Here is a 20,758-nt window from a genome sequence, read left to right as displayed (position 1 = left end):
TCCTCTGACGACGCTGAGAACGAAGGCCTTTTTTCAAAATTTAGCACTAGTAGCAGTAAGAAGTTGAAGCGTGTGGAGAGCATGAGCGACGCTAGCGACGACTATGACGACGACTACGGTCCGGGATCTGATGACGGATTCGGATATGAAAGTTATGAAGGTTCTGGTAAGTTTATGTACTATAAAACAATTACAAGAAGAGCAACCAATACTGACTGTATAGATTATGGCGACGACGGCAACGATGGATTTGATGATGTTAAACCAGAGAGCATGAAGTTGAAGCCATATGAAGTTGCCTACGAGGTTTTATCAGTAGGTGACATTCAGAGACAGCAGGATAAGCTGATAGAGCAAGTCGCAAGTATCCTTGGTCTTTCCAATCAAAATGCAATGAGCCTCCTTCTATTCTTCAAGTGGAATAATGATCGCTTATTAGAGCAATATACAGAGGATCCAGAAGGAGTTTTGAAGAAAGCTGGCATTTCCATTGACGATAATGAAGAATTTCTTTATGAGCTCAAGCCCGTTCCAGGATTCTTTTGTGATATCTGCTGCGAGGACCGCAAAGGCCTACTAACGTTTGCTCTTGAGTGTGGTCACAGGTATTGCGCGGATTGCTATAGGCAATATACCACGCAGAAGATTGTAGATGAAGGCGAGTCGCGCAATCTCACCTGCGCTGCTGACTGCCCGGTCGTTATGAATGACAAATCGATCCAGAAGATTGTCGAGCCGGCGGTCTATGAGCGGTACAAGACTCTTTTGCATCGAACGTTTGTTTTGGATAACGAGCATCTTATCTGGTGTCCAGCGCCTAATTGCGAGTATGCGGTTAAATGCGACGACGTGTCGGCCAAGGATCTCACTTCTGTTGTTCCGACTGTTACATGCAAATGTAACCATAAATTCTGCTTTGGATGTGGCTTGCCTGATCATCAGCCGTCGATTTGCGCTCTGGTTAGCAAATGGATCAAGAAATGCGAAGATGATTCCGAGACTGCAAATTGGATTTCTGCGCATACTAAAGAATGTCCTAAATGTCGAGCTACAATCGAGAAGAATGGTGGCTGTAATCATATGACTTGTCGTAAATGCAAGTATGAGTTTTGTTGGATCTGTATTGGAAATTGGTCTGAACATGGTACTTCGTGGTATAACTGCTCGCGATACGATGAGAAATCAGGAGTAGATGCGCGAGACAGCCAGGCAAAGTCGCGCGCGTCACTGGAGCGATATCTGCATTACTACAATCGCTATGCCAATCATGAGCAGTCAGCTAAGCTAGACAAGGATATATTTGTTCGCACGGAAAAGAAGATGACGCAATTACAGTCTACGTCAGGAATGTCGTGGATAGAGGTGCAATATCTTGCGCAGGCATCAGCGGCGCTACAGGAGTGCAGACAGACACTTAAGTGGACTTACGCGTTTGCGTTTTATCTTGAGCGGAACAACGACACTCATATATTTGAAGATAATCAACAAGACCTTGAGTTGGCTGTCGAGAATTTATCGTCACTTTTCGGTAAGCCGATTCAGGAATTAGCTGAGATTAAAGTCCAGGTTATGGATCGTACGGCTTACTGCAACAGGCGACGCGAGAATTTGTTGTCTGATACAGCAAAGGGACTTGCTGAAGGACGTTGGAAGTACCAGGTTCAAATAAAGTGAATCCAGCATTGAGATTGATTGAGAAGAAAGGGTTTTGTGACGACTTTTGTGGTTTGTGTTTCTGCTTTGATATAAGTACATTTTTAGTTTGTTTTTTCGATAGCTGCTCTATAACGCTCTCATAGGCTGGCGTTCGCATTTGGAATTTGGAAGTTATTGTCAATAATGTTAATCATGTTTTTAATTATACGTGGCTTTTTTTATGAACAAAAGCTGGTATTGTGTTTGTATTTCAATACAATAAATATCTAGTGTAAAAAAAATTCCATATTCGACTGGATAAACTGTAACTTATGAACTCGTATATTGCAACAATTATGAGAAAAACTTACTGCTTAACAAAAGTATTGCTTTCAAGATGATTAAAAAACACTGATGATCGGTTAAATTAGGCTAATAGTGTGAATAGATTTACATCTGATCGGAGTGATATTTTTACGTATTGTCCCTGTGCTGCGACTTTTTACGCCGTCTTTCGGACATGGATCAAAATGTAATTAGTAACAGTGAGATAAAGATTGATTGTTGGATTCGAACGACCAAAGTATAACTTTGCTCTACATAAAACTGAACAGTGTAATCTGTCAGTCCAAATCTGAGATCGAGGAACTTATAAATCACTCAAATTATTTAGTAATCTGACCAATCTTTGCTTTCAGTTAGAAGATTGGATCATGGTTCAGAAGTCTCCAAGCGGACATCAATACTGCGGAGTAATCCTCATCAAAAAATCACACTGCTATCTAATAAAATTAATAGAAATCTGCGGTAATTCAAAGTTTTTGTATACTTTCTATTTATAAATCTCGATATAGTTTGATTTTCCGACCGATTGTCAGCTTTTGGATTGTCTAGTTAAATTGACAAAAGGCTAGCTTATCTAATCGGCTTTATTAGATAAGCCTGCTTTACAATCTGATTGCTCGGACGTGCGGCAAATGACGAGCGAGCCGGCCTTTAAATTGTTTATACTTTCTTCCCTCTTTCCCTTTCAGCACTATCACTCAATTGATCATCTCCCATCACTTATTCACTATCATCATGGTTTTCGTTACTATTGCTAAAGTACGTTTGCTTTGTTCAATACATGCTATGCTGTTTGCTTTGCGATCTTATATTCTCGGGGCTAAATCCGATAGGGTTGAAAGATACTAGCTTACTGACGTGTTACTTCAATTCCTTGTAGATTCACCCGGCGCAGGGATCTCGCGATGCTGTAAGTTTTATTATTTTGTGGATAAATAATTACTTAAGAAGCAATTGCTGATGTGACAATGTGATGAAGGTCTATGATGCTCTCAAGCCTGAGGCGAAGCACGTTTACGACAACGAGCCTGCTTTTAACGACGCTTATTTCTTCTTCAGTACTCTTGAGGGCAATGATGTTATTGGAGTTGAGATGTATATACTCATTTTTATCGCAAATCACTTCTTAACAGCGAAGAATGCTGATGAGACTATTTTTCTAGCTACGGCAGCAAAGATGATCTCTTGAACAAGCATATGAAGTCCGAGCCCTTCAATGCATTCGCCGCCGCTGCAGGCCCTCTGTTTGCAACTCCTTTCACTTTAGATGATTACGAGCCTGCCGATGTTGGATTTTTGACTCGTCCTGGTGTCGGTACTAAGTTTGTTGAGGACTCGTTGATTCTCCACGTTGAATTTGTGCTCAAGCCTGGTACTCGCGACCGATTTTTGAAGGAAGTGGCGTTGATTGCTGAGGATGTGAAGGCGAATGAACCGAACTGCTACAGTTACTACGGCTTGAAATCGCTTGATAACCCAGACAAGGTCGCTATTTTTGAGAGGTACAATGGATCCCCAATTATTCAAATACTTTTGATCAACGATTTCTAATTTTGTTTTCCTGGTGATAGATACAAAACTCGTCACGACATCGACGTTGTTCACCGCAGTGGCGAGGTCTACAAGAAGATTTTTGGAGGCTTTGAGGCTGATGAAATCTTTGTCGACAAACTGATTGTCGAGTGCACTGACAGCGGTGTTGGTTTCTTGGAAAGAGTATAGATTGCTCTTTTAAACGAGATGCGGGATTGTAGTTTAAGATGCCGATCTCTATCATGAGAACCTGCTGAATGTAGTCGCTTTAGTAAATCAATATAATGAATATGGATGTTCTTCCAGCCTAAAGGGCATCTTGTTTTATGAAAAAAGAAAAGATAGACATCACAAGTAGTAATAGAATAATCAGTAAGTCACCCGCAGTAAAGCATTTTCTGAGATTGCTTAGACATGTTCATTTTTGGCTTAACCTTACTCCAGTCATATCCTGCCCGATGCTTTTTTTCCAGCTTTTACGACAAAACAGTATTTACAGCAATCTTGCTTTATCAGCGAAATAAAGCGCTGCTTTACAAGGAAAACTATCGATTAGATACATTTATACTAGTAGACTTCGTTAGATCTGAAAGAGTGAAATCAAGAGAGCAAAGGCGGATACAAGTAGTCAGAGATTTTGCAATTGCTCAAGACTTTCTTTCATCATAAAATAAACACAGGCCGTTTTTGATCAGAATCATCATCTGTTCTGTTTCATTTCTATTATCTAGTAAAGTATTGTGAACTGTCAGATTATACAGGATACCTTCAACTTTATGTCATCGGTTTAGGGCCGTGAAGCTGATTAGAAGGCAGATTATGTGGGGAAGGTAACTTGAAATGGCGAGCAGTTTATAAGAAAAAGAAATCTTGTCAAATCTGCTTGGCAAATGCTGCTTGCCAGATGTTGTGCAAGAGTACCGAGGAATCTACTTTTCCATCGTTTCTGAGCGGTTGCTGAGAAATCCCAGTCTTCGAATATCAGATAGTATAAGATGCGAGAAGTCGTGCGATCAACTTTATAATCTTATGCTACTAGGCTATTTATAGTTAATTACACCAGCTGCGTGTGAGGAGAGTGCCAAATTTAAGAACTTGATTGATAACTGCTTGCATAATGAAGGTTCTTTGCAGATATAGATAGCGGTATAATTACCAAGATTTTCAAAATCGGATCTTATTTAGTTATCTAATATATCTGTAAGATCAACGAAAATGTAGTTTTTTTCTATACAAAAAGTTTCTATTAGTCAATTTTTGAGTAATAATTGATTAAAAGCTTTCGTTATTTAGAATAAGAGTTAAATGGATAGTGGACTAGTAGTCTTCGAGAGCTGGATATAAATTGACTCTACATCTCTCAAATCCAAATAAGAACATTCGGCTTTACAACACTTCAAACAACATCTATTTATTCATTCTTCTTTCTCCGTGTAATTCTTTTGTTGGTTTCACTTTTATTTGAAAACATAGTTCTCTGGCAAGCTTTGCTGGAGAAGAAGATAGATGGAGTCGGCAATTTACTGACCCGAGTTAGCTCACCAAATTAAACCGAGCCGATGCATGCGGCCGATTCTTAAAAGCATCCTTTTCCCTCTCCTTTCGATCTCTTCCTCCCTTTTCATTCTCTCTTTCTACTGTCTATTGTCAGAAATCCTTTTGGACTCTTGTTATTGAATAGTATTAATACAATGGTTTACATCGCTATCGCAAAGGTTAGCCAATACTCTGCTATTTTTCTGTACTGGTGCCGCCTAGGTTACTGCCATAATTAGAGAGAGATGATATGACTACATTCAAGATCGCTGACTGCATTAATAATAGCTTTTTCCTTCCGCAGGTAAGCGTGATGCTGTAAGTTCACTTATTCAAAATAAATTATCAATTGAAACTAATCTGGATATACAAGGTCCTGGACGCTCTTAAGCCAGAGTTCAAGCACGTCTATGATAACGAAAAGGATTTTTGCCCTGCCTATTTCTTTTACAACACCGTTGAAGGCGAGGATATTATCGGGATTGAACTGTACGATTTTGCAAGTTCAAAAAAAAAGAGCTGCCTCCGACTGACTTCTATTCGCTTTAGTTACAACACAAAAGATGATCTTTTCAACAAACACATGAAGTCCGGTCCCTTTGAGAAATTCGTAGAAGAGTCTACGCCGCTCGTTAGGTCCCCTTTTACTCTTGGCAATTATGAACCTGCGAATGTTGGATTCTTAGCTCGTCCTGGCTACGGACAGAAATTTGTCAAGGATTCAAAGATTCTTGCTATTGAATTTACTCTCAAGCCCGGAACTCGTGATCGATTTTTGGAAGATGGTAAAGCTCTCGTTGAGAATGTTTTCAAGACTGAGCCTAATTGCTTTGGATATTACTTCATGAAATCGCTTGATAGCCCGGACAAGGTTGCCATTTTCGAGAGGTATGTTCGTTTCTGTTCCGAAACGTAAGATCTTGCTCGTAATCTTCTATACTAATATGCATACAACAGATACAAGACTCTTGAAGATATCGAAGTGACTCATGTCAATAGTGACACTTTTAAAAAGATCTTTGGCGCTTTTGAAGCTGATAAGATCATTACCGAGCAATCTGTCGTTATCTGCACAGATAGCGGAGTAGGATTCTTGGACAGATCGTAAGCTAATCAATGCTTTTAAAATCTTTACAGCATCTGTTTTCTAAGCAAGAATTGAGAAGATAACTAAATTTATATACAAAATAAATCAATTGGATAGTTAATAGCCTAGAAAATAGATGAGCAGTAGGTCATCAGGTTAGGGCACTGAATGTGGGGTGGGAGGAGGCACCAAAGTGGATACTTCTTCCGATGAAGCGAGAAGACGGTTTACTTTATCCGAAAAATTCGTGATGACCCCGCAACCTTCCTTTTCGTGCCATCCATTCTCTTGCTGCCTTGTATTTATCTCTATCTTCGTATCTCGAAGATTTCTCTGCTCTTGCATATTATTATCACTTAATATCTAAAGATAGAGAAAGATGGCGACCCGAGGAATTGCAAACATCTTAGCAAAGAAGGCAACCGATGTAGTCATCGTTTCGGCGTTGCGTACACCGTTCACGAAGTCACTGAGGGGTGGACTGGCAAACATGTATCCCGAGGAGCTTTTAGCATCCGTATTAAAAGCCACAATTGACCGTTCTGGTATCAACCCTGCAGAAGTTAACGATGTTCTTACCGGTGCTGTTTTGCAGACATTGGGTGGACAAAAGGCGTCTGCTACTGCGATCAAGAAAGTCGGATTCCCGTTTACTACGACCTCCGGCACTGTCAATAGACAATGCTCGTCATCTGCTCAAGCGGCGTCATTCATGGCTGGCGCTATCCAGAGTGGATCTGTCGATGTCGGAATCGCGGCCGGTGTCGAATCGATGACGATGGATTACTTCCCTCATCGTGGAATTCCCACGCGCGTATCGGAGGCGATGATTAGTGAACCGGGAGAGGCGCAGGACGTCTTGATGCCTATGGGAATCACTTCTGAGAATGTTGCCTCCGAGTTTGGAATCTCAAGAGAGGATCAGGATGTATTCGCCGCCTTGAGTCACGAGAAAGCTGCGCAGGCTTGGGCAGATGGGTTTTACTCTGACGAAGTGATCCCCGTGACTGCGAGAAAAGTCTACAACGAGAAGAAGGGTGAAAAGCCTCCTGAGGATGGATCAGTCGAGTGGGTTACAATCTCCAAGGATGACGGCGTTCGCGCCGGCACCACCGCCGAGAGTCTTGCAAAGCTGAAACCCGTGTTTTCTGAGTCGGGAGCTACCACTGCCGGTAACTCGAGTCAAATATCAGACGGTGCATCGGCTGTTTTACTCATGTCGCGCACTAAAGCTGATGCGCTAGGACTCAAGCCGATTGGCAAGTTTGTTGCTAGTGTTACTGCTGGTGTGCCGGCACGGTTGATGGGTATTGCGCCCGCTGTTGCTGTGCCAAAGTTGCTGAACTTGGCCGGTTTAAACGTCAGCGATATTGATGTTTTCGAGCTCAACGAAGGTATATCTATTTATCTATCTATATCTTTTAATGAATATAATATCCTTACTAATTGTTGTTCGCTTCTAGCCTTTGCGAGTCAATCGCTATACTGTATCCGTGAAATTGGCGTCGACGTGGCTAAACTCAACCCCGGTGGTGGCGCCATCGCTATCGGCCATCCACTAGGCGCGACCGGTGGACGATGCATTGCCACATTGCTTAATGGACTCGGCCGCTCGGGTGGAAAATTGGGTGTCGTGTCAATGTGGTACGTTTTTTTATCTACATTTATTAAATTCAAAACGGACAAGATTCTGACGAAAAATGTAATATAGTGCTTCGACCGGACAAGGATACGCTGGATTGTTTGCCGCCGAGTAGGATCTGTTTGATTTGTATGAAGGAAAAAAAAGATGTTTATTTGCATAGATGCATTTTGAAGATTAAATTAAAGTTGGTTAATAGACTATAGTTGTATCGGGTAAATCAGGAATCGGGAATATACGGAGCCTCCTCTCCCAAACGGAATCGAGTTGCTCTTATATCTTGACCATTTTCCACAGTGGCTTAAGAAAACGGAACTTATAATTTATTAAATTAATCTAATTACTACTGTCAATTTGCATGACAATAGATCATGATCTTCATTTATAGCTGTATTGGGTTGTTGGTCAAGATTGGTATGGATCGGAAAGCGGTTGAAATGTGTCGGATGTACGATTCTCGTAAAATTATTGAGGGATATATAAAGAACCCGTAGTCCCCGCAACCACACGTGTGGTTTGCTTACTATATTTTTATTCTTCGTTGATGGATTTTTAATCGTGAGAAGTTGGTTTCTCAGCAAGTAGTTTTGATAATGAAGAGTGCCGCCAGAGATGCTGAAAGTTGTTTGATTTCCGACGAAGGATATACTGGTAATTTGATCTATAAGTTTTGCTGGTTGCAGCTGACTGATAAGGAATTTAACAAAATAAAGTGAAAGTCCAGACGTGCAAGATCTCGGAATAGCCTTTTTGTTCATTGGAATGTTTGTATGGTGAGTGCTGTGGATGGATGGAGTGCAGCTACAGATCGGTTTTTCACTTTACATACCAGATTTTATGTTACACATCGATATATACGTATATACCCTCACCAGTTATCGAATCTCATTGATGAAAATAATCAGATTAATCGGGGTTGAAGACAAATTTCAGTGTTGCTGAGACAGCTGAACGCACAGCGCCACTGCAAATACTACTAATCAAGTTAATTCCTGACAAGGCGTTTTTATAATCTTCAAAGATTAATTATAGTCTGAGAAAGACGTATATCTATAACATCACAGAAAGAAACTAAAAACGAAAGCAATCAACGACGCTATGGAAAAATAACAAGAACTATTCATTTTTCATTTTCCATTTTTCATTTTCTCAAACTTGAATTCAGACTCGGCATGTCAAATAGTAACAAAAGAATATATATATAACGTATCCAGTACACTATAAGTGCAGAATTTTATTCATAACCAGCATTTCAATTTCAATTTCTGTTCTTTACCTTTTCTTTTTTATGATCTTTTGCGCAGTTGAAAATAGTCAATAGAGAAATATATACAAAAAAATTAGGTTTCAGATAATGACCACATCTCTTTCTCATTTTCCTGAAAAGGAAAAAGAAAAGGGAAAAGTAAAATCTGCAACGCAAACTTTGTAAACAAAAATAGGAAAATAAGTTACAGGTGAAGAGCCTCGTGAAAATAGATGATGGCAAACACCAAAAACGCGACCCCGCCAGCGAGAGTGATGGTTCGCAACGAGATCTTTGCCGCAAGTAGTTTTCCACCAATGACTGCTGCAAGAGTGCAGAGACCGTGACCTACAATTGCGCCGATGATGACGAACCAGTAGTCTTGGCCTGCGGCCATGGCAATGGTTGCGATTTGGGAACGATCACCCCACTGTCAAAAAAAAAAGAATGTCAGCATGTGCATTCATAAACATACGTGGATATAAAAATAAAAAGGAAGAAACATACTTCTCCGAGAAAAGTCATGACGAATGTCTGGATCCACACAGGAGAGAAAAAGAGCGAGGCAAGGTTCGCGAAGCCGGCAAGCTTACTCGAGGGATACCTGCGATCAGGGTGTTTGCCGTCTTCAAGAGCGGCGGCCGACGAATGAAGATCTTTAATCTCGAGCTCTTCTTCTACTTCGTGCATTTCGTCTTCAACACCGGCGGATGCGGCCATGTTGTAACCTTCGATAAGAAGACGGATGCCAAAGACGACGAAGAGGACGGCGGCAAGGTATGAGGTATATTTTTTAGGGATGAGTTGAGGGACGGCGTGGCCGAGAAGCGCAGAAAGAACAGTCATGACGACAAGGGCAGCGAATGCGCCAGAAAAAACAACTGTGCGAGGGTTCTTCATGGCCATGATGGCTGCAATTAGAAAAGTCTTGTCGCCAATTTCAGAAAAGACAATCATCATGAAGGACATGGCGAAAGATTTGTAGGCGGCGACGACGCTCTCGGCAGAAGTGCCAAAGGCATCAGCAACTGCGGGTGAGACGGCCGCAACGGCACGCTCCATTTCGGGGTCGGCAGGATCGTCTGAGGAAGAAGAGTTAGAAGAGACGTTTTGACGTGCAAGGAGCAGATTAGAGGTCGAGAGCAATAGCAATACGAAGAGGGAGGGGCAGCGTACTTAAGCGGGCCAGCGGCGAGCCTTCCGAGGCGGCGACGGATGAGTCGACAGCAGCCACGAGTCCCGCAGCAAGAACAGCGAAAAAGAGCGAGCGGGTGCGCATTTTGGCTTAGTCGGAGGCAGGAGATATCTACTATGAGTGCGTACTCAGCAAAAAACCGCGATAGTCGGCACCGCAGCGGCGTCCTGCACGGCCACAGGCATGGCGGTGCAGGTCCGTGCAAGGCCACGGGCTGACTGTCTGCACTGCGAGTGGCTGTATGTTGTCCACGCCCGGCGCAGGCGACTCGCGGTTCGCTAGAAAGTAGGGCAGGTAAGCTTTTTCAGCGATCCTTACAGCATGCTTATTTTTAATTGAAATTCGCCTCCAGCTGCCAAGAGAAAGGAAAAGAAAATGAGCTCTGAACAGAAGGTAGTGAATAGCCGCTAAATATGCGGCTGAAACACGTGTCTTGAGTCGCCCAAGAAGAAGATATCGATTACATTCGAAAGTCGTAAATGTCCAATTCTTTGTCAAAGACAATCTTGTTTTTTGAAGAAATTGAATTAGAGGCAAGTTTTGATAAATTTTACGTAATTTGCTGACCAAGTTGCTGTATTCAAAGCCAGCGTACGGCTCATTTGTCAGCGATGACAATCAAAGTACTCGATTCCTCCAAACATCTTCCGATGAAGACCATCTTTTATCATATTCTGAGTGTATTTGCCTAGCCAAATAATCCATCAATCTGTGCAATCTGCCTTTAGATTTGCTTGCATCTGATAATATAATGATATATATATTAGTACAAACCCCATCCATACATACAGCCTCACTTCTCTGAAGTCTCATACTCTTTGCTCCACGTCAGCGCTCAAAAGTACCACTTGCCAAACAAGAAGCAACCGCATGTTCCGCGTCGCTCCAACGTCGTATGGCGGTCGTGGCTGCTTTGCTGTAAATGCAATTCCAAAGAATACCACAATTCACCATGTTCCTTCTCCATTCACGGCTGCGATCAACCGCGACTTTCGAAAAGAAGTCTGCGCGTACTGTTTTGCGTATGACCTTGGACGCGCAATGAAAGTGCGACTTGATGTTGCTAGTCTGTGGTTCTGCTCTGAAGAATGTAAAGATACGTGGATTGTGGAAGAAGATCATGCGTGTGACAGTCTCATTTCTGCTGTTCTGGAGAAAATTGATGTGGCAGTCGCTCGTGCCCGCAAGACCATGCAGAGCGGTCGCGGCATTGCTACCCCGTCAGAAGAATACGATGTCGATTACGTTCCAGAGGATATTATTTTGGACGGATCACCTGAGAGTGCAGAAGAGATTGAAGAAGTGTGGGATTCAATAGCGCAACGCATTGCGAATTCGGCGCCAGTTGCACATAATCCGTTAAAAAATCCAATGCTCAAGGTCAGATTACTAGCTTTGGAGGAGATAGAATGGGACCTGGCTAGGCTAGTAGCTGTAGCTCTAGTCAGAAAATACATTGAATCCAAGCCAAACAGCTCTCTCCCATCTCATTTCTCATGGACGTCATTCTACCAACTCGAGCCTCACGAAGTCGATTTATTAGCGCGTGTGCCGGCCTTACTTGAATCTCATGTTCGAGTTTTTCTACTGCTTTTATTAGTCATGCCATCTGAGATTCTTCCTCATGTTACTGTCGAAAATGTGCGTGCTGTGGTTGCGAGAGAAGCCGCTAATGCATTTGGGATATGGCAGCTTCCTCTTACTTCAGAATCCGAATTCCTTGGCTCGGCTATTTTTCCATCTGCCTCTTATTTTAATCACAGTATGTTTTTCAATTACGAAATGCACTCAAATTTATTATTTTGTTGATATTAAATATCTTTCTAGGCTGTGACCCAAATGTTATCAAATCCCGAGACGGCAGATCAATGAAATTCACGACTGCGCGCGACGTAAACCCCGGCGAAGAGCTTTGTATAAGCTACGGTATGATGCTCGATCAGCCACTTGAATCACGACGCGAGACATTAAAAGAGCAATGGTATTTTGATTGTGGATGTGACCGCTGTTCACAAGAATTAGCAGAAGCTGGGCTGTAAAAGTAGGTTTGTATATACTTTGTTTTTTGGATCTTTCAGATCTGTAATTTGGAGGCGTTGAAAATTATTTACGACAAATCAGTTTTTGGATTCTGTTTTACATGCTCTTTTGGGTTTTTGTATTTATTGGAAATCACAGTAATGCCATACTATTCTATAATGCTCTCACCGTCGGATACGAGCCCAGTATTCTTGTCACCTAGCTTATTTCGCCTAGTCATAACTGCAAACACTACAACGGCCGCAACAACAGCTGAATACCCAATCGGATGTCGTGATGCACGATAGGTAGGAAATAGGAATTAACGTAAAAACGCCTCAGCAATACTTCCGCCAGTTGCTGGTAAAAAGCCATGCAATTCACTTTCATCTTCACACATATCTTGAATCCAGATGGTCATTAAACTCCCCCTGTGGTAATTCATCGCACACCTGATAGAACATTAGAACATGGCAAATAGTACGCAACACGTCATTGTGGCAGAAATTGCGGCAGAATTAGTTTTACAGATTACGATATCGCTATTGTTTGTAAATCATTTGTATTTTGAAAGTATGCATTGTTGTACGGGTTAGGATACTGATTCAGCATAGTAGCTTGGCAGTTCGCAAGGTCATTGCGCAGAATCATCAGATAGTTAACTATATCTCAGATTTACATATTCCAAAAATTGAAGATTCAGCATCAAATGGGAAACATTAAAGCAGCAAAAGTAAAACATAAAGAATTATGCGGCATCTGGTTTTATCCACCAGCACACACCACCACAAACCCCATATTTAGTGTCAGCACAAATCAAGTGTCGGCCACTCTGGCATCATCGAGACCAAATCCTTCTTGTCCTTTATAAAAATAAGAAACTTGAGCCACTCCACGAACTCGACGTTTAAACCTATAATTTACACAAATGGCCGACTCCGCTCAGAAACTCGCCGAGTACCCGCAGGAGTTCATGAAGGAGGGATTGACCTTCGTCAAACGATGCACAAAACCGACTAAGAAGGGTATGTGTGAGTCTTTTTCTTTTCCACAATCATTCGATGATATTGCTGCTGTATTTCATTCTTCAATGGTTTCAGCGATTTGATATTATAATGGGGATATATGCAATGTATGAGTTACGACTAACGGATATGGTTGGTTTTAGAATACTTGAAAATCATCCAGACAGTCGGTATGGGATTTGTCGTCATGGGCGCTATCGGATATATTGTCAAGCTTGTAAGTTTGTTTCTTTCCATTTGCAATAATTAATACCAGATTCATTTATTTGAATGTCGATTATCAAGATGAAAAGATGTTGGACTAACAATATCAATCTAGATCCATATCCCCATCCGACACCTCATCACCGTCTAAATACTCGCGCCCAATCAACATTTTTGAAGAAGAAAAAAAAATTATAAAGAATTATCTATCACCATATTGTGCATTGTTTTGCTATTGTATGACGTTACTGTTTCTTTGTTTTACAGATTTTAATTTCAACTTCCTTTTGATTTTTTATAAACATCTTATCACTCGTGTACAGGAGATCGACTCTTAACAAACTTCTCTTTTTTTCGAAATAGACTAGATGATGGAGAGGTCCCGATTGTCAAGTTAAAATCATGTATAATATCTAATTGACAAACTGTTTTACAAAAAAAGCTAACCTTTATTTCTTTATTGTAATAATCGTAACGTTAACTCAAATAGCTGTTCATCTGCTGATTATAGCAAAAAAATTCAAAAGCAGATTGCTCCAAACTTATGATTCCGTTCCCTCTTCTACCATTTGTAAAAACCGACACTACCACCTTTCCTCTTAAAAAACTGCACTAAAAACCATATCTCCCAAAAATACCCGCCTAGAGACAACGAGTAGAGAATATAAACAGCGGTGATGAACTGATAAACTAATAGTAATCGTCTTGACTTTCATAGTCATCGTCTGGGATAATTGCGGGTTGCATATCTCCAGATTCTTCATCACTCAGGACCTAGATTACGATAAGTTTACCTTCTCAAATAGCTAAATAAAAAAAAAATGGACTTACTTCATCTGTATTATCCCGCCATCTGTGTAACATAACGCTACCTTCTTCGTTAGAGTATCCATTCCACGCAGATGTTGCAATCATTGGCAAATAAGGATGCCACGAGGCATCTCTGACGCAGGCAGCTGAGCTCTGATTGACTCTGAACCCACGACTAGCTCGGTAGACGTGGTCCTGATCGTCGTTGTAAATAGCACTCTTGGAGCTCACATCGATGATCTTGGCTACTTGGCCGTCTAGTGACCAGATATGTACTCTACCGTCAGATGAGCCGGAATACAAGTACTGACTTCCGGCAGCAGAAGGAGGTGCAAAGTGGCACCGGATAAGCGTTCTGAGCACATGGTGACCTGTGTATGTCATGACACTGCAGTCTTTAGGATGACGACTGCCGACCGGGTGCGGAAACCGCTGATATCGGTAGTCGAATCGAGAGCTATAATCTCTATATCCAATCTCGTTATAGTCGCTTGCCGACATGAGCTTTCTAATATCCCAAAGTTTCATCGTTTGATCTTTGCCGTTAGATATCAAATATCTACCGTCCTTTTTTGAGTCAATGTAGGTGATACCTTCGACGTGACCAAGTAAAACTCCGGCCTCTTGCTTGGAGCCCATACTTCGTCGATCCCAGACTTTGATTACTTGGTCGTCAGATCCACTGTAGAGGATATTGCCAGATTCGTCACCAAAGCAGACGGCGTTCACCTCATCTTGGTGACCAGCTAATTGTAACAATACTTTACGGGTCTCAATATCATATACATACATGCAACAGTCATTTGCACCTGCAACGATCTCGCGACCATCGGCAGAGAAACGAAGAGACCAAATACCATAATTGCGGTGGATATGGTCGAAGCCATCGCTATTTGTACTCATACTGAAATCCAATGCCTCCTGACCTTCGACATCTGGACTCGTGCTCGCCAGATGAACTACTGGAGATATACTACTGTAGGCAACCCACTTGTTGTCGTTGGACAGAGACGCATCGGTCAAGGTCCACCGTGCCATTTCGACGCGGACTGTTTTATACAGCTTCCATGGGAAGTCGTGCGCTGTTGCATCGTACAGCCGCACTTTGAAATCTTTGGACGCTGTATAAAAGAAACCTCCGTCCTCGGAGAATTGTCCACTATAAGTGCAAGTATGGAATGGCATAAAGCTCTTCTCTGTGTGGTTTGGCACCATGCTCTACAATGTAGTTTCTAGTTAGATGCTGCTCTCAACTGACAGCCTATCTATGAATTGATCATAATGTGTAGTACTTACTTTGCTGAATGTCGATGATGGATATTTGATGTTCGACATTTCTCGTCGGAATAGCCGATCACCTATAGTATGGGGATATTTTCTTCGGCTTTTAAGCTGATGCTCCTTGGCCTCGACCTGTAATAAAAAAGCCAATAAGCGCAAGCCTTGATAAAGCTCACGAGCAAAAGATAAATCATACGAAGCCAAACTCGCCATTATTAGCGAGCTCGGTGCCTACCGGATTAGGCACCTCATCGAGCTGTGGTTGACCCCACGATCGCCGGGCCGGAGGACGAACTGCGAATAAGAGTTCAGCCAACGACATCATAGAGTTGGTTGACATTGAGATCAACACGAGAGAAAACCAAAAAATGGGAAAGGTGCTGAAATCAACGCTCGCGTACGCCCCCTCCGTGAGCGCTAGCACCCGACTAATACCTGAGCCCAGACCCAGAATCTCGACTGGCGAGAAGAGTGCGGTGATCGACAAGTTACTCTTTGACTCGACCCCCGGAAACAAAGTTGAATAATAGTTCAGCGAAAGTAATTGTTCTTTTCGCTGAAGCACAGAAATGTTGCGGTGTAGTCGAGCGGCGGTCGCGGATGTGGTCTGAAATCGGGTTGGGAGGAAGGCGCAAGCGGGGAGGGAGTAGCGGAGTTATTATGGGGGAGATAAGAAGGAGAGACTTACCGCTGTGTGTTAGACGACGGCGCAGCGACAGCAGCGCGCCATCTACTATTCGACGCGCCTCGTCAGCTTCGTCTTCGTCCATTTCTTCGTCCTCGTCGTCGTCTTCATCGTCCTCGTCGTAGTCTTCCAGACCGTCTGCTGTGTAATTGTCGTCTTCGTCCTCGTCGTCCCCGTACTCAAGAACATACCGAATATCGATCACATCGTCGTCGTCAAAGTCGTAGTGCTCTATAAACATGTCTTCGTCTTCATCCACGTCTTCGACGTCGTCATCATCCTCGTAGTCTTCTGCCGCATTGTCGTTGCCATTGTATTCAAAGTCCTCGTCATCGTCGTCCTCGTCAAATAAATTCTGTAAAGCTTCATCAGACCGCACTCGCGCGTCAATCTCCCCATGCTCCACTTCACGAGTCATCTCATCCGACGCAGCTTCGTCACCTGTCTCCGGCTGCTCATCGACAGTATTCGATTGCCTGCGAGAGCTCATTGTCGCGATTATTGTGCCGGCAGCGGTCTTCAGTTTAGAATTCCCATGTTAGCGTAATTTCATACTGCCTTCGGACCCTGAAAAATCGTGGGGATAATGTTACGAATTAAAACCTCTCTTCGCACATGCTGGTTCTGGAACAGTTTTTCTTACTTTCGCGTGTATAATCACTTCTCTAATCGTTTATCAAAGAAATTCAATTATAACTGCTACAATATATATATATATGAAATAGCAAAAAAAAAAATTGGAAAAAAAATGAAGAATATGGCGACGCCGGCAGGACTCGAACCTGCGCTCCCAGAGGGAAAGAGATTTCTAATCTCTCGCCTTAACCGCTCGGCCACAGCGCCTTTAATAAAAAATTCTAATTTTTCACCTGTAGACAGTTGCCAATAGTAACCCTAACATGTAAGGCATTATTATATAGACAATTCTCGCTGTCTTTTTTGCGAAGAAAGGATTTCGAGAACCTTTTTAAGTAAGTGCCTTCAACTTGCTATTATTGCGTGTATTTCTAGTCTAATTCTTGCTCTAGTCTACAATTGAGATAGTGAAATTAATATCGACATCGTGTTGAAAAGACGCTATACAGATCATTATTGCGACTGAAGACGTTATTCATTTTCTATTCTGTGGTGGGCGTATTATCGCATATCGATGTACTTCTATTACCGTCGTTGATTGTATATCATTTTCATCGTCGATTTTACTCTATAGTTTCAATGATGGATTTTTCAGGGTATCTTTTTATTATCTTGCGGGCTCGGTCGCATGTATCTATTAAGTCTTCATATTACATCCATCCCCGAGCAATAGCCCTCTTTTGAGATAAAAATACCCTTCATAATTACGATACTTGCAAATATTAAAAGCAGTTGTTGCAATACTATCATGTCTTGAAATACTATCTCACGAAGCTCAGATATATAGTCACGTGACATGATGCGTAGGGTTTAGTTAGAAAAGCAGTCACAAGTTAGGGTAACTCATTCTCGATGCTCTGAGAGCTGAACTTCCATATCGAATCGCGCATCTTGAATTTTGGTATTCTAGGTCTCTTCAGCTCAATTTTGTTATCGATAACTCAAGCAAAAAGTCAACAACATGCCTCGTACGTTCTGATCTTATTTGGATTATAGAAAATATATTTGTGGAACAGCATCTCTGATATATTTGTGATTTCTAGGCGCTCCTGCTACCTACTCAAAGACCTACCAGGTCCCCAAGCGGTATGTTGAAATATTGATTTGCAAGATTAGTATGTTGTTGTGAATATAGTGCTAATGATTGTTTATAGTCCTTACGAACTTGCCCGTTTGGTAAATACTTCCCTTTGAAAGACGAAATGAAATGAGAAAAATATTAGTGAGATGCTTACTGGTGATGATTTGTAGGACTCTGAGCTCAAGCTTGCCGGTGAATAGTACGTTACCACCTTTGTTTGAATTATGGAGCAATAGAAAATTTACAATTTCGTCTAGCGGTCTCAAGAACAAGAAGGAGATTTACAGAATTGGTCTCCAGCTGTCCAAGATCCGACGTGCTGCTCGTGACCTTTTGACTCGTGATGAGAAGGACCCCAAGCGTCTGTTCGAGGGTAACGCCCTTATTCGGTATGTCCCTACATCTATATTACTGGTGTAAATACAGTAAAGATGGAATAGAAAGTTTAAAGTCCTAACATCTATATTCAATTATAATAGTCGTCTCGTTCGTGTCGGTGTCCTTAGCGAGGACAAGATGAGACTCGATTACGTGTTGGCTCTCAAGATTGAGGATTTCTTGGAGCGGAGACTCCAGACCCAGGTCTTCAAGCTCGGCCTGGCCAAGAGCATTCACCACGCTCGTGTTTTGATCAAGCAGAGACACGTTCGGTATGTAATATTGTTAGCGTTTACTTGTGAGTGTACAGTACTAATAGATCGGCATGCAGTGTTGGCAAGCAAATCGTCACCGTTCCTTCGTTCATGGTTCGTTTGGACTCGCAGAAGCACATTGACTTTGCTCTCACATCGCCCTACGGTGGTGGCCGCCCTGGTCGTGTCCAGCGCAAGCGTGCTGCCGCTGCTACCGGTGGTGAGAACGAAGAGGCTGAGGAGGAGGATGACGAGTAAATTATCATTTATATTGTACATTTGGGTTGGAAAGGTAAAAAAAGAATTCTGGAACGCAAGCATGTACCTTTTTACTTTGTGCCAATAAGTAATGTTTGTTTTAGTATTTTAGCGCAATTTGAAAAGTTCGTCTAGATTTTTATAATTTTTCTCATTCGTCTTAATTTTACAAATGATTAAATTAAAGTTGTAATAGTACAATGCCAAACACAAATAAAGACAATAAGAAAGATGCGCCGTTATGCTTGAATAATGATAATAGTAATATACAAAAAACTCTGAAACCTACAAAACTGGTTCGCTGGCAGCCTTGATACCAGCATCTCCCGTGCAATACGATTGCTTCATAGTCGAATGACAGCAAGCATAACCCCATTTAAAGTCATGCCACCAGGAACCCCATACACTGCTATGATTTCCGGGATAAACATCTTCAGGATATTGCGATTTCGGGATAGTAGCCGGTTTACCCTTAATGAGTTCTCCCGATTCAGAGTATTCTTTATAATCTTCCTGGGGAACTGCTTTCAATTCTTTTGGAAGATCTTGTAAGTACTCTGAGCCACCGTATCTGTCCAGCAATTGTTTTTTGGCTTTTTCATTCTTTTCATGAGCCTCCTCGTCAAGTTTGCGTTTGAGAATAACACCTTCGGTCGGATTAGCTTGTAGATGGACATTAGCTTGACCACGTTCAGAAACCTCCCAGGCAAACTGCTTCATATCTTCAAAAGCTTTAGCCTCGTCTCCAATTTGTCGAACAAAGTCGTCCGCAGAAGCAAGTATATCAGCATCACCAGTATATTGCCTGGATTTGGGATTGTAATCGTCATCCACGTCGAGTCTCTTAAGGTACTTTGCGACGTCTTCACGAATACGCACGGAGCGACTTCCTCCGCGCGCACCGGAATCTTCTTCTTTCTCTTCTTCAGAGTCTTGACTATCTTTTTCTTGTTCTTCAACTTTTTTGCGCAGTTCTTCTACTTTTTGATATTCTTCAATGATTTTCGCATGCTCCGATGGATCATACCCGTTCCATCGATCTCGTTTACTGTCCCATGTCATTGGTACATCTTGAATCAAATCATCTGCTTGGATATCCTGTCCTGTCCATTTTGCACCCAATTTTCTGGGACGCTCCATACAATCTCTCGTCTTGTGCGTTATAGCTCCACAGTTCTCACAAGCGCCTTTCCGGTATTTTGTAGCAGCAGGCCCGGCTTTCACGCCACGCTTATACCACACATCTTTTAAATCAGCTTCCCTCTTATCTCGATCTTCACGTAATCGCTGATGTCGTAGTGATGCTTCACCTGATTGATCGACATACCACGGTGCTTTAGAAATGAAGTTTGGTATGTATGGGTTGATTTCTTTGCCATCCGCGTCGATTTCTATAGGCACGTCTTTGTCTTTTCCACGGCGATTACGTTTGAGAAGCGAGTCATGAGGCGAGTCTTTTGATTCGGTTTTCTTCCCACCAAATGTATTAAATTTAAATTCGACCGAATCGGTATTTGTGTCTGCCATTGCGGTGAGTTGTGGTTATTGCTTATTCAGTTAAGAGAAATTGAATATTGCATTATGTGCCAGCAGGTTAGGTGTGATTACTTTAGTAAGGGGTTGGTATATATTTTGATTTAAGGCTCCCAAAGCCTCTTATAGAGAGAGCATTTACGTTGATACAGCAACAAGTTCTTGAATATATTTGCATTGGTCCTTGGTTATTAATCTACTTGTCTTTTTTTTTTGCAATAGAAAGGAGATGAAGATATATATATATATATATATATATACTGCGCTGGTTGTCGCTGTCTGATTGTCGAGCTATATCGTCTACTGGAACTAATAGCAGTAATGAATTTATTTTCTTAAACATTAAGATAACATTAGTCTTTGATATAAACTGTA

The 20,758-nt window shown here is 41.9% G+C and overlaps 10 protein-coding genes and 1 non-coding gene across 11 annotated transcripts; 7 read left to right on the top strand and 4 right to left on the bottom strand.

Moving 5' to 3' along the window:
* Positions 1–81: 81 nt before the first annotated feature.
* V2V93DRAFT_320224 (uncharacterized protein) lies at positions 82–1,674 on the top strand (the record flags this gene model as incomplete). Its single annotated transcript, XM_066907307.1, has 2 exons — positions 82–166; positions 224–1,674. 2 exons carry the CDS (start codon positions 82–84, stop codon positions 1,672–1,674), a joined length of 1,536 nt encoding a protein of 511 aa, XP_066768100.1.
* Positions 1,675–2,655: 981 nt separating this feature from the next.
* On the top strand, positions 2,656–3,852 carry V2V93DRAFT_364683 (uncharacterized protein). The gene is made up of 5 exons (XM_066908899.1): positions 2,656–2,739; positions 2,861–2,890; positions 2,960–3,075; positions 3,144–3,482; positions 3,552–3,852. Exons 1-5 carry the CDS (start codon positions 2,716–2,718, stop codon positions 3,700–3,702), a joined length of 660 nt encoding a protein of 219 aa, XP_066768099.1. The 5' UTR covers positions 2,656–2,715; the 3' UTR covers positions 3,703–3,852.
* Positions 3,853–5,113: 1,261 nt separating this feature from the next.
* V2V93DRAFT_364676 (uncharacterized protein) lies at positions 5,114–6,263 on the top strand. The gene is made up of 5 exons (XM_066908898.1): positions 5,114–5,228; positions 5,338–5,367; positions 5,423–5,538; positions 5,599–5,937; positions 6,007–6,263. Exons 1-5 carry the CDS (start codon positions 5,205–5,207, stop codon positions 6,155–6,157), a joined length of 660 nt encoding a protein of 219 aa, XP_066768098.1. The 5' UTR covers positions 5,114–5,204; the 3' UTR covers positions 6,158–6,263.
* Positions 6,264–8,284, top strand: V2V93DRAFT_364675 (Thiolase, N-terminal domain-containing protein). Its single transcript, XM_066908897.1, has 3 exons — positions 6,264–7,530; positions 7,600–7,780; positions 7,848–8,284. Exons 1-3 carry the CDS (start codon positions 6,516–6,518, stop codon positions 7,891–7,893), a joined length of 1,242 nt encoding a protein of 413 aa, XP_066768097.1. The 5' UTR covers positions 6,264–6,515; the 3' UTR covers positions 7,894–8,284.
* A 598-nt stretch (positions 8,285–8,882) lies between these two features.
* V2V93DRAFT_129395 (uncharacterized protein) lies at positions 8,883–10,695 on the bottom strand. The gene is made up of 3 exons (XM_066906800.1): positions 10,201–10,695; positions 9,532–10,106; positions 8,883–9,454 (listed from the first exon to the last, which is right to left on the bottom strand). Exons 1-3 carry the CDS (start codon positions 10,301–10,303, stop codon positions 9,230–9,232), a joined length of 903 nt encoding a protein of 300 aa, XP_066768096.1. The 5' UTR covers positions 10,304–10,695; the 3' UTR covers positions 8,883–9,229.
* Positions 10,696–10,964: 269 nt separating this feature from the next.
* V2V93DRAFT_343010 (uncharacterized protein) lies at positions 10,965–12,429 on the top strand. Its single transcript, XM_066907841.1, has 2 exons — positions 10,965–11,981; positions 12,047–12,429. Exons 1-2 carry the CDS (start codon positions 11,090–11,092, stop codon positions 12,256–12,258), a joined length of 1,104 nt encoding a protein of 367 aa, XP_066768095.1. The 5' UTR covers positions 10,965–11,089; the 3' UTR covers positions 12,259–12,429.
* A 675-nt stretch (positions 12,430–13,104) lies between these two features.
* V2V93DRAFT_364668 (uncharacterized protein) lies at positions 13,105–13,908 on the top strand. Its single transcript, XM_066908896.1, has 3 exons — positions 13,105–13,263; positions 13,407–13,480; positions 13,583–13,908. Exons 1-3 carry the CDS (start codon positions 13,167–13,169, stop codon positions 13,616–13,618), a joined length of 207 nt encoding a protein of 68 aa, XP_066768094.1. The 5' UTR covers positions 13,105–13,166; the 3' UTR covers positions 13,619–13,908.
* On the bottom strand, positions 13,752–16,028 carry V2V93DRAFT_129271 (WD40-repeat-containing domain protein). Its single transcript, XM_066906799.1, has 4 exons — positions 15,755–16,028; positions 15,574–15,690; positions 14,299–15,495; positions 13,752–14,241 (listed from the first exon to the last, which is right to left on the bottom strand). Exons 1-4 carry the CDS (start codon positions 15,896–15,898, stop codon positions 14,158–14,160), a joined length of 1,542 nt encoding a protein of 513 aa, XP_066768093.1. The 5' UTR covers positions 15,899–16,028; the 3' UTR covers positions 13,752–14,157.
* Positions 16,029–17,004: 976 nt separating this feature from the next.
* V2V93DRAFT_t12 lies at positions 17,005–17,086 on the bottom strand. The gene has a single exon. It is a non-coding gene; the product is annotated as a tRNA-Ser (tRNA).
* A 684-nt stretch (positions 17,087–17,770) lies between these two features.
* Positions 17,771–19,092, top strand: V2V93DRAFT_364662 (40S ribosomal protein uS4). The gene is made up of 7 exons (XM_066908895.1): positions 17,771–17,847; positions 17,923–17,965; positions 18,034–18,055; positions 18,131–18,159; positions 18,218–18,349; positions 18,440–18,610; positions 18,670–19,092. The coding sequence occupies exons 1-7, from the start codon at positions 17,841–17,843 to the stop codon at positions 18,848–18,850; spliced, it is 585 nt and encodes a 194-aa protein (XP_066768092.1). The 5' UTR covers positions 17,771–17,840; the 3' UTR covers positions 18,851–19,092.
* Positions 19,009–20,399, bottom strand: V2V93DRAFT_364657 (Pre-mRNA splicing Prp18-interacting factor-domain-containing protein). Its single transcript, XM_066908894.1, has one exon. It carries the CDS (start codon positions 20,375–20,377, stop codon positions 19,136–19,138), a length of 1,242 nt encoding a protein of 413 aa, XP_066768091.1. The 5' UTR covers positions 20,378–20,399; the 3' UTR covers positions 19,009–19,135.
* Between the last annotated feature and the right edge of the window lie 359 nt (positions 20,400–20,758).

Source organism: Kockiozyma suomiensis, assembly GCF_038497685.1.
Source record: "Kockiozyma suomiensis strain NRRL Y-17356 unplaced genomic scaffold V2V93scaffold_2, whole genome shotgun sequence".
NCBI classification, from domain to species: Eukaryota; Fungi; Ascomycota; class Lipomycetes; order Lipomycetales; family Lipomycetaceae; genus Kockiozyma; species Kockiozyma suomiensis.
This window is presented reverse-complemented; position numbering and strand designations above follow the sequence as displayed.